Below are 16,150 nucleotides of genomic sequence, written 5' to 3'. Positions count from 1 at the left end.
TGTCTTTTAGTTAACCTGTAGGGTTTACTGGAACCAAGGCAAAATGGAGCTGATTTACTGACAAAATCTTCTAGGAGAAATCCTTTCTGGGAGGTGCCTCTCCCAGGAATGCCTGTGTGTACTTTCCAAGTAGGCATGCTTATGCTGACCCCCGTACCACTGGCAGGAGACAGACAAAAGGCTCCGCTTCTGCTGCCGTCAAAATTAAAAGTGGATTTGTAAGAGAACAATACCCAGTTGCCAGCATGCAGAGCATCCTGAGAATTTCTTATTCCAAGCAGCACTGGCATTTTACTGCTCCTCCAGCCTGAGTACTGTTTCTCTGCAGCTAAAGCAAACGTTTGGAGACATATGCAGACAGCACGATTGAGCGTCATGATGGCCATTAATAACACAGAGGCTGGGTAGCGAAAAGCAAAGACACTGAATGATGGAAGCTGAAAATACTTCTTAAATATCTGGGTACAGTGTTTGCTCTCCTGTTTTCTCTGTTTACGTCCAGCAACTTTTGCTATATCGTGCTCTGGTGAGCCACTCAGTGATGTAAAAACAATTGAAAAAAACACTTGGTTTAGAATTTTTCCCCTTTTAATGAGATGTCAACAGATGTACTTGTCAAAAAGGGCAAAATAAAAATATGAATCTCATTTAAAGTGCATTCAGTTCTACTTCAGTGTCTTTGTTGGCCTTCAAAAGTATAACAGCTTGCTGAAACTCTCACTTAACAGATAGCTTGATCGACTGATCCATCTAAATAAAATGTCATGTTAGGAGAGTAAAAACTCCACAGATTTGACTGAGTCCTAAAATATGATATTAGATCTCCAAACAGTCCTAGAAGAAATGAGTAACATATTTTTTTGGTTATGCTTTTTAAGCACAGCCACCTGGTGGGGTGGGATGAAGAACGGTCTTGGGCACAAACTGGAGCAAGGTGGTAGCTCCCCAAAGAGAATAACTCCAGAGGCCTACACCCTAGGGTAGTTCAGTGCATGTCAGTGCAAAAGGAGAGGGTTTGTCAAGCAAGACCAAGGATTCAAGTACTCCCTGTTCTTTCTCAAGAACTGCTCATGCCTCATGCGCCCTGCAGCAAGGCCTCCACCATGCTTCCCTCATGATCAGCACAGTGGCCTTTTTTCCAACTTTTTGGCTTCCTGTGCCAGGCACATCTCAGTGATCTTTGGCTGCAACCCACATACAGAATCACATGCTGCTGTGTGATCATCAGGATTAACCTTTAGGAGCCTATCTATTAAAAACCAACTTTTCAGGTAGGATGCATTCCAGACAAGACCTAACAACATGGCCCCCTCAGTTGTTACTTGTCCTGCTATGTAGGGGTCCCCCACATAGCAGGATATAGGAAACGCATTGGGATATAGGAAACGCAAAAAGTTTGGAACAAATTACATACTCTTCAAACTGCAACTGTGCTTACAAAAGTGATGCCGAAGGGACAGAAACACTGTTTGACTTAAGGCAACTCATCTGTATAAAGTGCTGTGAACCTGTCTTCCCTACTTCCCCTCTGGTGTCCTGCAGCCTAGTCTCGCTGTTTCCTTCTCATCTAGACTAGTTAACAAAAAAAACTCCAAAAAAATCCTGCAAAAAAAAACTTTCAAAGCACAAAAAAATAAAAAAAAGAAAAAAAAAGAAAGAAAAAACCCCACCAACCCCCCCCCAAACCACGAAAGAAACAGAAGGAAGGCATTCCTTTTGGGCATGAGGACTAGGCACCTGCCCAGGTGGATAAATAAATGCTTCCAGCCTTTTGTGTGAGCACACACACATAGAATCATAGAATCATAGAATGGTAAGGGTTGGAAAGAACCTTAAGATCATCTAGCTCCAACCCCCCTGCCATGGGCAGGGACACCTTGCCCTAAACCACGTGGTTCAAGGCTCTGTTCAACCTGGCCCCGAACATCGCCAGGGATGGAGCATCCACAACCTCCCTGGGCAACCCATTCCAGTGCTTCACCACCCTCACTGTAAAGAACTTCTTCCTTATGTCTAATCTAAACTTCCCCTGTTTAAGTTTGAACCCATTACCCCTTGTCCTACCACTACAGTCGCTAAGGAAGAGTCCCTCCCCAGCATCCTTGTAGACCCCCTTCAGATACTGGAAGGCTGCTATGAGGTCTCCACGCAGCCTTCTCTTCTCCAGGCTGAACAGCCCCAACTCTCTCAGCCTGTCTTCATACGGGAGGTGCTCCAGCCCTCTTATCATTCTCGTGGCCCTCGTCTGGACTCGCTCCAACAGCATCATGTCCTTTTTATGTTGAGGACACCAGAACTGTACGCAGTACTCCAAGTGAGGTCTCACAAGAGCAGAGTAGAGGGGCAGGATCACCTCCTTTGACCTGCTGGTCACGCTTCTTTTGATGCAGCCCAGGATACGGTTGGCTTTCTGGGCTGCAAGCGCACACTGCCGGCTCATGTTAAGCTTTTCGTCAACCAACACCCCCAAGTCCTTTTCTGCAGGGCTGCTCTGAATGTCTTCTCCGCCCAACCTGTAGCAGTGCCTAGGATTGCCCCGACCCAAGTGTAGGACCTTACACTTGGCTTGGTTAAACTTCATAAGGTTGGCATTGGCCCACCTCACAAGCGTGTCAAGGTCCCTCTGGATGGCATCCCTTCCCTCCAGCATATCAACCGAACCACACAGCTTGGTGTCGTCGGCAAACTTGCTGAGGGCGCACTCAATCCCACTGTCCATGTCGCCGACAAAGATGCTGAACAGGACAGGTCCCAACACCGATCCCTGAGGGACACCACTCGTTACAGGTTTCCAACTGGACATCGAGCCATTTACCACAACTCTTTGCGTGCGGCCATCGAGCCAGTTCTTTATCCACCGAGTGGTCCATCTATCAAATTGATGTCTCTCTAATTTAGAGACAAGGATGTCGTGCGGGACAGTGTCGAACGCTTTGCACAAGTCCAGGTAGATGACGTCAACTGCTCTGCCCCTGTCCATCAGTTCTGCGGCTCCATCATAGAAGGCCACCAAATTGGTCAGGCAGGATTTCCCCTTAGTGAAGCCATGTTGGCTGTCACCAACCACCTCGTTGTTTTTCATGTGCCTTAGCATGTTTTCCAGGAGAAACTGTTCCAAGATTTTGCCAGGCACAGAGGTGAGACTGACTGGTCTGTAGTTGCCCGGGTCTTCCACCTTCCCCTTCTCGAAAGTGGGGGTTATATTACCCTTCTTCCAGTCATCAGGAACTTCACCTGTCTGCCAGGATTTTTCGAATATGATGGACAGTGGTTTAACAACTTCATTCGCCAGCTCCTTCAGGACCCGTGGATGGATTTCATCAGGTCCCATGGACTTGTGCACGTTCAGGTTCTTAAGATGGTCTCGAACCTGATCCTCTCCTACAGTGGGCCTAAGGTCTTCATTCTCACAGTCCCTGCATTTGCTTTCCAAGACTTGGGTTGTGTGGTCAGAGCATTTGCTGGTGAAGACTGAGACAAAGAAGTCATTAAGAACCTCAGCCTTCTCCAAATCCATGGTAGCCAGTTCTCCTGATAGCTTCTGGAGAGGGCCCACACTGTCCCTAGTCTGTCTTTTATTTGCTACGTATCTATAGAATCCTTTCCTGTTATCTTTTACATCCCTTGTCAAACTTAGTTCTAGCTGGGCCTTAGCTTTCCTAACCTGGTCCCTAGCTTCCCAGGCAATGCTCCTATATTCTTCCCAGGCCGCCTGTCCTCGCTTCCACCTTCTATAAGCTTCTTTTTTCCCTCTAAGTTTCCTCAGCAGCTCCTTGTCCATCCATGGAGGTCTCCTGGCCCTCCTGCTGCACTTTCTTCTAGTTGGGATGCAACACTCTTGAGCACGTAGCAGGTGATCCTTGAATATTGACCAGCAGTCTTGGGCCCCCCTGCCCTCTAGGACTGTATCCCATGAAACCTTACTAAGGAGGTTCCTGAAGAGGCCAAAGTCTGCTTTCTTGAAGTCCAGGGCAGTGAGCTTGCTGCATGCTCTTCTCACTGTCCTGAGGATCTCAAACTCAACCATCTCGTGATCACTAGAGCCAAGGCTACCCTGGAGCGTTACATTTCCAACCAGTCCCTCCTTGTTGGTGAGCACAAGGTCCAGCATGGCACCTCTCCTCGTCGGCTCCTCTATTGCTTGAAAGAGGAAGTTGTCTTCCACGCAATCGAGGAACCTCCTGGATTGCTTGTGCCGGGCCGTACCGTCCCTCCAACAGATGTCAGGATGGTTGAAGTCCCCCATGAGGACAAGGGCCTGCGAGCGTGAGGCTGCTCCTATCTGTCTGTAGGGCGCTTCATCCACAGAGTCCTCTTGATCAGGCGGCCTGTAACAGATCCCCACCGTAATGTCCCCTGTTGCTGTTTTCCCTTTGATCCTGACCCACAAACACTCTGTTACCTCATCACCCGTCCCCAGACAGAGTTCCATACTCTCTAGCCTATCACTGACATACATAGCAACGCCCCCTCCCTGTCTGCCTGGCCTGTCTTTTCTAAACAGCCTGTAACCTTCCATTCCGACACTGCAGTCATAGGAGCCATCCCACCATGTTTCTGTGATACCAATGACATCATATTCCCGTAGCCTTGCACACATCTCTAATTCCTCTTGTTTGTTCCCCATACTACAGGCGTTTGTATAGAGGCACCTTAGCCGAGCTCCAAATGGAGCCGACTCAATGGCTGGGGCAGCTGGAACATCTCTACATCACTCCAAGCACTTATTACAGGTGCTGGCAACTGACCAGGAGTGTTGGGATGGATCAATGCTCCCCTCCCCCAACACATCTAGTTTAAAGCTTTCTTGACCAGCCTGGCAAGCCTCCTACCAAAACAGCTCTTCCCCTTCTTTGTCAGACCAGCTCCACCAGCCTCCAGTAGATCTGGCCTCCCAAATGGAGCCCCATGTTCTAAATAGCCAAACCCCTGACTATGGCACCAGCATTCTAACCATTTATTAACCTGCCAAACACGCCTAGCTTTTTTAAGGTTCTCCCCTTTGTCCTGGAGAATTGATGAAAAAACTATCTGAGCTCCAGAGCCCCTAACCACCTCTCCCAGGGCTCTGTAGTCCTTCTTAATGTTTTCCAGGCTACTGCTATCTATATCTCTAGCACCCACATGGACCACTAGAAGGGGGTAATAGTCAGCAGGACTTACTAGAGCAGGCAGCCTCTCAGCAACATCCCTGATCCAAGCCCCCGGCAGGCAGCACACCTCCCTCGAGACTGGATCAGGCTGGCAGATGAGTGCCTCTGTGCCTTTCAAAGTAGAGTCCCCTACTATTATGACCCTCCGCTTTTTCCTGGAGGCACCAGTAGTGATCCTCTTTACTGGTGCATCAGCAGGATGCTCATTAGGTGCGGTGGGTGCTTTCTCATTAGCCCCCTGCAGAACCGCAAAGCGGTTCTGGGTGGGGACATCAGATTTAGGAGGAAGCCCCTTGCCGTTAATTGTCCTCTTCCTCCTTTTTTTGTTAGTTTTCCTCGTGACTAATTCCCAGCTTCCTGGGTTGCTGCCCTCCTTCTTTCCTATATGAGCAGTGCTAGACGTTTGCAGTCCCTGTGCAGTTTGGGCCTGGAGCAAGCAGCCCAGCTTCCTCTCAGCTGCCCTGGCATCTTTTAGCTCTCCAACAGCCTCCCGCAGCTCAGCCACCTGCTGCAGGAGGACCTCCACCAGGGCGCACCAAGTGCAGCCCTGTCCATTGCGCACCCTCGCCTCAAGAGACCAGTCGAGGCACTTTCTACACTCCGAGGTCTGCGCCGCAGCCTCCCCTCTCATCGGCTCTGTCTGGGTGCCTACGCTGGCCACCGCCGGGGCAGAGCTCCCAGAGCGGGCCGTGGTCCTGAGGCGAGTGCTCACCAGCCCGCTCGCCCTGCCTGCACCAACTGCCGCGCCACGCCCTGACTGACATGCCAAGCTCTGTTCGCCGCGCTCCTGGTCACTCACGCTCCCTGGGGTGGGTTTTTCCCCACTGAGGGCTGGTGCCGTCACTCCTGGCGCCGCCCCCTGTGAGTCAGCTGCTCGTGTGAGCTAAGCTGCCGGCTCCTGGGAAGTCCTGTCGAGGACTTGAGGCTCCCTCGGTCGCTCTTGCCGCTCCGAACTGAGGCTCCTGGACGCTGTGCTTCCCCCCGCTCCGGTGTTAAAGGCATCCTCTCTGGAGATACTCACCTCACCTCGGCAATACTCACCTCCACACACATCCACAGTGTGGAGTCTTTGTTTTGGACTGGTTGCCCAGAAATGGAAGATACTCTTTATAAAATAAATTGAAGAAATGCTTTTTTTAAAAAACACCATGTAATGGACCAGAATGTTACTTCCAGCTCGCTGTGACACACACACACACACACTGAGGGAGGTTAACTCTGACTTTGGGTGACACGGTGGCCTCTGTTCAGGGAAGGTGGTGGGGCTTGGCCATGGTCTGAGCATGGCAGGCTCATCCTTATGGAGACCTGCAGCATAAGACCTTGCATTTTACTTTCCAGATCCAGCTCGTCACCTGAAAGCTGGGCAACACTTTCCCTTCTAACTCCTGAGGCTGAGAGAGATGCTGGTGCTGCTGCTTCCCATAGAAAAACAGCTGCCTTTCACCTACTGTGCCAGGCTAATGGTCCGCATGTCACAACCCAGCACCTTCCTGGTTGCTCATCTCCTCTACCATCATGGATCAAGAGTCTGCTCAGCAAGTATCTGTGGGGCAGATGATCTTTAATAACTCAGAAGGGCAGAGAAGCGTACACCAGAAACAACCATGGACAGAAGCCCTGAGAAGCAGGGGGCCATATGCTGGTGCTATCTGGGCTATTTTTGCCTAATGTGTTTCCTGTTGGAAACAAATAAGAGCTGGAATGGTTTTCTTTTCACTCTGCTGACACAACTTGGCGGGAACGTGACTCCTTCCAATTTCCTGGTGCTCTGTAACATTAATGACCAACCTGACACCCATGTCAATGCAGACGTCCTAAAGGAAGGAGAGAAATACACAGGTTCTGCTGTTTGAGTAGTGCTGGGTTATTTTCCCCTCAAGATTTGGTCCAATAACATTTTATACATGGAGAGCATATGTAAGCCGTCTTTATAAATGAGAATAAGACAGTGGAAGAGGAGAGAAAGAGGATAAAAGCAGGAGGGTACATGTTTGAAATGCCTGAAGTGAAAAGAAAAAAAAAAAAAAAAAGAGAAAAAGGAATTAAAATTAAGAGAACCAGCACAGTGATTTTTTAAAATGCTTGGGCATAGTTAACCAGAAGATATGAGCAATGCTGGAAAACAGGAAGTAGAAAAATATATACAAGGATGAGTAACTATAAAAGAGCTGACCTTTGCTGTGGGCAACTGCTGAGCCCTAAATGGGAAAGTGCACTCATAAAACCCATTGGAATAAAAACAGAAAGTATATCCTCAAAGATACTAACTAAACGGAGTATATATGTTATCATACACGGTAGACACACAAGTCTCTGAACAGGAATGTAGTAGCAGAAAACAGTATTATCTATAAGTGCTTAACCAGTGCAGTTGTGTAATTATCAGAAACAGAGGTCAGCTGAAATAAAATGAGGCTATAAGGAATTCACAAAACAATACAAGCCAATGTAAGAAAAATTATTGTTTGAAACATCTTTGGCAACAGAGAATTTAGAAAAATAAAGAACAACTCCAGGTTAAGCATTTGCATCACTAAAGGAAACTATCACTTCTCAAGGCTCTGCACCAAAGAGGCATTGGAGGAGTTCTGGAAGTGCAGTTGCAAAGATCCACCATGTTTGGGTGACACAGCAAAATTTGGTCTTTGGTGAATTATCACATCAGTTTATTATTGCTAAAAACTGCTACTACAATGAAAAATATGAGAATAAAATGATAAAATGTATTTAAACTCTCAAAAGAGCTTCTAAATAGAAACTTTCAAAGGATACTGTTGTCTAAAGTTGTACTATGCATGGGGGAAAAGATAGAAGCCCTCAGACCATCAAAAATTTGTGAGAGACAGAACATTTTAAAAACAAAGAGCAAGAAATGATATAGAAGAGAACACCACAGACTGCCATGAAATCAATATCTGGCAAATGTAATGATAAGTAGGGAAGGTTTTACACAGAACTATGTTGCTTTGCACTTTCCACGGTGTGGAAGACTATGGGAGAAAAAAAAACCAAGTAAACTAAGCAACATAATGACAGATTAATTACACTGCAGCCAAATGCAATGCATTTACAGGAGCAGTATAAAATAGATTTTTCTCCAAAGGTAGAAATGTTATAAGATCAGTAAACCTCTTCCTGAAAGACTCCTTCTGCATGTGGGCTCAGTCCTACATCAAGTAATTCTCATAAGAAATGAAAGATTTGATACAAGCAATGCAACATGGGAGGCCGCTGGATTTATCCAAACAAATGTGGCAGGGGACTTTCAGCTTTAGAAAGGTTAATGCAAATATTTTCCACAGACATTTTTAAACGAAGAAAATAATAATCCCATGTATGAAGTCATCGAACAAAAATTAAAAGGAAAACATTTTCTTCCTGACAAATATCTAAAGCAATTTTCAAATGAGGATGTTCATTTTTTCAATAAAATTTTAAAGTTCCATCCTGCCAAACTTGATTACAAGCACAAACATCAGAGTAACCAAATAAATTCTCTTGTTACAAATTTGCAAGTTTGTATGTGCCTGTGAAACTGCGTTGTACTAATACTTTTCCAGGACAGAAAGTGAAGTTGGATGCACAATTGCCTACATGCAGAAAACTGCAATTTCAGCAGCACTTTCCAGGTCTCAACATCTAGACTTAGTTCAAATGGCTGCAAATTACAGGTCAAATCCAGTGGATTAGGACCCAGCCCATAAAGCTGATTAGTGTCTAAACAAAAGAGTACAACCGTACCTGTAAATCCAAGTCACATGGAGTCTATTAAAACCCAACTGATGAGTAGCCCTGAAGCATTTACATATTTTAAACAACGGCTATTTTCCTAAGGTTAAAAAAAGCAATGCAAACTAACTGACTTGCTTGATTAGGGCTGGGTTTATGTGCTTTGCAAACTGAACAAGGAGAGTGCAAATGCTGGTAAACAACTGGATCTCACATTCTGCACTGGAGAGAAAGATCAATGAAGAAAAGATGCAGTCCTTTAACTCCTCCTTTTCTCCTTTAACTCCTCCTTTTCTCCAAAGAAATAATCTCTCAGTCAAAAAGATCTGGGTTATACTAATGACAGAGACAATAAAACATGTTTTTCAACTTTGAAATAAACACCTAGGCAGTACATCAGCTCAGTTACATTTTCCTATTCCAGAAAGTACACATTTAAGACTAAAGAAATCTCATATGCAAAACTAAATACTCGAGCAGTAAATATGTACTCATTTTATTTTACCTTTGTCTCTGTTCTTCTCCTTTCCTAACGAGTCCAGTTTCTTTCTTAATGATTTCTTCCTCTTTTGTCCATCTGTAAGAAGGGGAAATAACAAAAAAGAAAAAGGAAGTAAATGAAGAGAAAGACTGCTGAACAAACTGCTGTACAAGCTGTAGGAACATGGAGTGAGATGGACATGGAAGGAATTGGGGTACATTTCATAAAGGCTAGGGACTCTCACAGTGCTTCAGCACAAAGGACTGTGCTTTGTTCACCCATATGCCAAGGTTGTACTAAGGAACCAAAATGTAACCCTCTGCCTACTGCTGGGCACATCTACACATGTGGTCACACAGCCCATGTGGCAGAATGGAACGCTGATTTTGAAGGCTTAACAATGGAGGTTTGTTGCTGGATGCTCTTGAAAACAAGTACCCTAAAAGGTAGCGATTATCCCTCATCCATGGTCACAAGAGCATGATTCAGGTGTGGAGCTGAAGGTACTATTTGGAGGAGGAGGATTACTAACCTCCAGGATAAATTCTGCATATCAGTCATACCAGTTGGGTGATAGCTGACCACTTTCACATGACCCATCTGATCTGAACTCACACTGGGAGCTTGTTGTTCGGTACAGCATGTCCAGATTGGTTTAGATGGATTAGAGTCTCAGAGAAATTATTGTTCTGACACCCTATATTTAATCCAAGTTTTCACTGAGGTATTAGGGACCAAAGATTTTAAACAACAGCATAGGCAGGTTCATTCTTGAAAATAATTACGTCAAAATGTTGGCTATCATTATTTCCTTCAGCAGAATCTTTAATAATGAAAAGTCAACAAAACTGAATTTTATTTATTAGATCTCAACAAATACCACGGATTAAGGCATGGGCCTGCTTTAACTTGTACCTTTTGAAATTTTTAAGTTCCAAAGCAATATAAAGGGTCTAACATAGGGACTAATGCTAACAGTAACATAGGCACCACTCTAGCTAAAGGTTAATGAACACGTACCTTTGCCTTACTAGTTTTGTAATATGACAAAAACTCAAAAACACATCATATCTATATTCCACTTTTAAAGTGAGAAGGTCACCAAATACTCTGCCTCAACATGTTTTTGTACTTAGGTAAGCCAGTGATTTCTGTGGTCTTTTACAGTAGGGAACATACCACAGAGGAGTGAAGTAGATCTTTGTCAATTAACACTTATCTTTGTAATTAGGAGTCACAAGAGAAGACAAACTGTTTCCCCAAAGTTTTCCCTCATCTCTTACTGAAAGCCATGCCTACAATATTACTCAACAGAGAGCTGGAAAAATTCTGACTTTTTCATAGCCAGTTAATATCCTTTCACTTTTAAATTAACATTTCTTTCTACCTTATGTAACTGTGGTTTGACCAATTCCACTCACGCACTTGTGCCCTGTATTTATTTAGAGCATATCTATGCCCAGCACTCACTTAGCTGTGATACTCGCTCCCTGTCTTTTGAGGTAGATTGTCATTTTCTGGTTTTGTTAATTCCCTTTTTTCCACACCTGCTCCAGTGAGAATTCATCTCTCTGAAGTAAGGCTGACTAGAACAGCTATGGTATTCTTCAAAGTAACGGTGGTAATTCATGGTCTGATATGGTCTGTGATTAGATTTTCCTTTTTCGTGGCTGTATGACAAGTTCATAACTCAAAGTCATACTTTGATTAATATGCCCAGTCTTTTCACACCTTCTGACATTTCCATTTGATAAGACTCAGTTTATTACAGAAATTCTTTCACCTTCTGGCAATATGAATAGTTGGTAGCCTGCTTACATACACCTGACAGCACCGCTTGTTTTTATAGGATTCCCTACTACCACTGTGTTCTGACTTTACATAAATATTTATATAATTGCTATATATTTTTTCTATATTATGTAGATATTTCTATACATTATTTCTATATTTTATAATATTTTCTATATTATAAAATACTTTCTAACTTCTTATTAATTATATACTGCTTCATAGTAGCCTTTTGATAAATTACTTACATTTCTTTGGAGTCTTAGAGCCTTATTCTCCAAAGATCCACCTATCGCTACTTTGACATTCCACTGAAGTCTACCAAGATGTGAAAATGAGAACCAAAGTCAAAACTGGATGTAAAATACAGTGTTTTGCTATTATTACCTAGACAACAGCAACTTCTGGAGTGTTTTAAGTGTTGCATAGCCAAATTCAACAGAAATACAGGAAAAATGAATGCTATTCAATATTGAACACAGGAAAAAATGGCATTCATATTCACATGGAAAATAGGTTAACAACTCCTAGGGCCAAACTATCAATGCTTTCCCATGAACCTTGTTCTAAATGGGTGATTCTCTGCACTCCAATAATGAAGTAATTCCTCAGTAAATTACAGGCTGAGACAACATTTGTGCGTTTGGCTCTGCAAACCTTGAATTTTGGATACAAGTGATATTCAGGTCCAAAGAAATATAAGAAGCAGGAAGCAGTTCTGGAGATGGACAAACCAGAAAATACAGAAGAGTCCACTCTGTGGACTCCTAAGCAAAGAAAGAAAACACAGAGTGACAGAAGAGAGAGATCTTGGGCAAACGGATGCAGTTCCACTGAAGGCAGTGGAGCTATGACCATTTACACTTAAAGTTTACCCCACTGTCAAAAGAAAGGGAGTTGCATATGAAAATAAGACTGAGAGGAATCCCAGTGAAAAGCTAAAGCTTAGGAGATTTGCCAAGAGGTCTGAGGTCAGTTCCAGTTCTCCTCATTCTCAACAAAAGACGTGACTAATTACAATCTACGTTCTGTAAAAATAAATGTTTTGAAATGACTGTTGATTCAGGTTATATCAGGCATGAAAACTGCTGAAATATTCATAATGTGCTTAAAGACTTATGCAACTATAGCAATTTTAAATCTTAAATTATTATGAACACAATTCATAACAATAATGCTTAATACTATCTGCAGTGTGTTTTGAGAATATAATTAATATTCAAAACACTCTTGCAAAACAGGCAAAGCATTATCAACTAAAATAGTATTGTATCAGGCCAAAGTGCTATTAAATATGGACTGCTATTTTAATTTGCAGTTTGGAAATGTTTAAACCTCAAAGCGATAAATGCTGTTGGGCTTTTATCCAGCCTTTTGTGTATATAATTATCACTTAATGTCTTCTTTCTACAGATCAACAATATACTGCTCCTCCAACAGTTCCACTCAAGAATATTAGCAAGACAATAGACATACTGAAAAGACAGAAACTGTCAAAGTGAAGGAAGTTACTTTTTTTTCTTCTTTCTTATCCTACTCAGTTTTCTGGGGAAGAAAACCCACCCAGGCAGCTGTGCAGATCAGGGTTTTTTTTGTCAGGGTTTTGTTTGCTTGTTTATTTCCAGAAATGAGCTTGGTTTGTTCAATGCTTACTAATTTATATATCTGCTGCATTTTTCACTGCAATGCATACATCACTCTTTGGGCATCTATATATTAAGACTAGCATGATGAATATTTAAAAGACCAAGAGTCTAGAATCAAACTCCTGAGTGCATATTAAATTGCTACATGACCTGTTTTTCCAAAGTCATGAGCACTTCCAGGTTCAGTTAATGCCAAAAAGACTTTTCTATTTGAAAAATTAGGTCATCTTTTTATGAATTTGTCAGTGAACCACAGCCTATAGAATACAAGAGTATTTGCACTGATATACTGACTTTGGACAAGAATTGAGAAGCTTTAATTCTGAGGGTCTCATTTTTGAAATTTTGCGATAAAGTTGAAATTCAGCTGCATTGTCACCAGTAACACTATTTAATTACCAGTTACATTCTCAAAACGGAGATTTTATATAGCCCATTTCACAGCCTAAATTTCACTCTAAGTGAGACCGTGATTCTAAAACTAGGTAACGAGAAGTAATTTTCATGCTGAGGATATGTAAATTTCAGCTTTAAATTTAAAAAAAGGAAAGAAAGAGAACTTCGTATTTTTTCATGACATTGCTCTGTGGCTTTGCACAAGACCACTTACCAACACCACGTATGACTTGAAGAGAGAGAGAGAGCAGGCTGAATCCTGTCACTATTATGTACTTCCAGCATTGCTATACTCAATTTTACACTTATGGAAATTCACAAGTCTATTTGGTAGGTACAGGTGTTGCTTTGCATAAGTAAAAGTATCACAAAGTAGGTATAGGTGATTTGTTCAATTTGTGTGGCACACCTGGAGTTAACATTCAGGAACTCTTGGCCACCAGTTTCATATTATGACACTTATTAGCCACTATACTGCGAAGCCCTAATCCAACGTTTTTCATAATTAATATTATATGCAGTAAAAATTACAACAGCACCTGAGCTTTCTAAGTCTGTTTTAGGACATTATTATAGTATTAGGCTTCAAATCACAGAAAGTACCCTGTCAATAAGGTTGAAGTGAGCCTGTAACAAAAATAGGATTCTTCAGCACTTTCTTTCCTTATACGTGGGCTTGTGATTATATATAAGAACGGATGATCCTTTTACGTTACTTACATGCAAGTACACGTTTTTGCTAATCAAAACTATAATTCATAAATTTATACAGAGATTTTAAGCTAATTTAATTCAGTAGGTTTTTGAAAAAAGAGGTCTTTTGTTGCTTACAGGGTTTCTGAGTAAAGAGAACTCCCCTCCCCATCTATTAGCAACTTCCTTTGCTTACGAGAATGGTGTTTATTATCCATTTGGAAAAAAAAAATTGTCATATTCTACAATTACAGGTTATTTTCACACTGTATAAAGAGAGTAGCTATGCAAGAGATGACTATCATACTCATAGCTCATTTATCAAAACAGAAGTGGATGAAAAAGTTAACACTTTTCTAAAATTTCTAGAATACTTCTTCATAGTAGGTATATTCATGGCCATTTTCCCTTAATAGCATTAGTAATGGATCTAATTGCATCTAAAGAAAAAAAAATTATTTTTGAAAATGTAATCCATTCAGTCTTGAAAATTACTGCCCGTGGCACCCCAAAGCACCAAGACCATGAAGCACCACAAAGACCCCTCTTAAGAACTTGTCAGTTCACTTCACTCATCGAAAGCAACACATTTCCCCAGTGCCAGCCTCCCACACTCAGCCTGTGAGCTGAATACCAAGCATCTCTCTTGCCTGTGCAAGTCATACATCAAGTAACAGAGACTCTTCAATCAGAAAACATTGCTAAATTCTGTTGACAGAGAACAGTAAAGACAAGACTGTGCTTCATTCATTGACAGTTGTGTGGTGTTTGTGGCTGAAGTCATTTCTCTGGGTCACGATACAAAGCAGATTTGCTTCTGAATGCACATTTGGAGCTGCTTTCCTGAGGAGGAGGGTGCTGGTTTTAGTTAGCCATTTCTGTGACTATAAATGTCCATCTTGAAATATTTATTTAGATTAACTTGTTGAAATGCCCAGTCCTCATGCAGTAACTTCCAAAGCACTGCTGGCTGCAGCACAGATGGAGAGTAAACAATTTCAACCACAGAACCAGGAGCTACAGATTTTGGCAGAGAAAGCAATACAAAACCAGAAGAGCTGAGCCCACAGGTCACAGAATCATAGAATACTAGGTTGGAAACCCTTCTAAGGGCAACAATGAGAAACTGGGTGAGGTGTGGGGAAAGCTGACTGCACAGGAAATTATGTTCTCTGCAATACAGTGTATACAAACATAGAATCATAGAACGGTTTGGAAGGGACCTTAAAGATCATCCAGTTCCAACCCCCCTGCCATAGGCAGGAACACCTTCCACTAGACCAAGTTGCTCAAAGCTCTACCCAGCCTGCCTTTTATATACCCACCACTCAATACCACCACTAGAGGAAACCCACAACCATCAGACCAAAGTGTACTTTTTGTAGAATCATAGAATGGTTTGGGTTGGGAAGGATCTTAAGATCATCTAATTCTAACTCCCCTGCCATAGGCAGGAATGCCTAATCCTAGACCTTAAGGTCGAGAGTGAGCGATACCTCACCCTAGAACATGTCCCCAAGGCTCTGTCTAACCTGGCCTTGGACACTGCCAGGGATGGACCATTTACCACTTCTTTGGGCAGCCTGTTCCAGTGCCTCACCACCCTCACAGTGAAGAACTTTTCATTCTCTTCTTCCTCATCCCTCTTTGATAACCTGTGGTTAGTGCATCTTCTTCAGATATAGGCTTCCATCTCTCTGGGCTAAGCCATAACTGATTGTTGAAACGGAAGATGGAGGGATTATAAAATCAAAATGTGCAGGTTTAAGTGGTGCAGCTGCTGGAAGTTTAAATTCTGCATTACACACTATCTCTTTACAACAGTAAGAATTCAGTCATGCTGGTATATGAACTAAATTATTTACCTAGGAAGTATTCATAAATTGCCGTGGAACCTGCCCAGAAGGCAAAACTGCTAGAAACCTCACCTGCTTCAAAAGACCTGAGTTTTACTAATCAAATAACACTTTACAATAACCTTTTGTGATTCTGATACAATACGTAGTTTGCTTGCCAGGTATTAATAGATTTTCGATGCTGCACGTCAATTCCGAAAGCAGAGGTGATATACCAATTTATACCAGCTGAGCACATTACCAGTAGACTGCCCTGTCTTTTAGGGAAACACATCTAAAATGTGTAGTTCCAAACTAGAATCAAATCTGTTAGAGTGAAAAATGCACCATTTCTAGTGAAGCTTATTCTCAAGGTCTATTTCTATCAGAGAGTCATGTCCCAACTTGCTGAACAAAAAATGT

The 16,150-nt window shown here is 42.6% G+C and overlaps 1 protein-coding gene across 1 annotated transcript in view; it reads right to left on the bottom strand.

Moving 5' to 3' along the window:
- ARHGAP6 (Rho GTPase activating protein 6) overlaps window positions 1-16,150 on the bottom strand; it is a 165,289-nt gene that overhangs the window by 38,531 nt on the left and 110,608 nt on the right. The window contains exon 3 of the mRNA XM_030477470.1: window positions 9,391-9,462. Coding sequence (XP_030333330.1) covers window positions 9,391-9,462 — 72 coding nt within the window. The remainder of the gene's footprint in view (window positions 1-9,390; window positions 9,463-16,150) is intronic.

The sequence above is a fragment of the Strigops habroptila genome, chromosome 2 (genome assembly GCF_004027225.2).
Source record: "Strigops habroptila isolate Jane chromosome 2, bStrHab1.2.pri, whole genome shotgun sequence".
NCBI lineage: Eukaryota > Metazoa > Chordata > Aves > Psittaciformes > Psittacidae > Strigops > Strigops habroptila.
The sequence above is the reverse complement of the archived record's forward strand: the minus strand, read 5'-3'. Positions and strand labels throughout refer to the sequence as shown.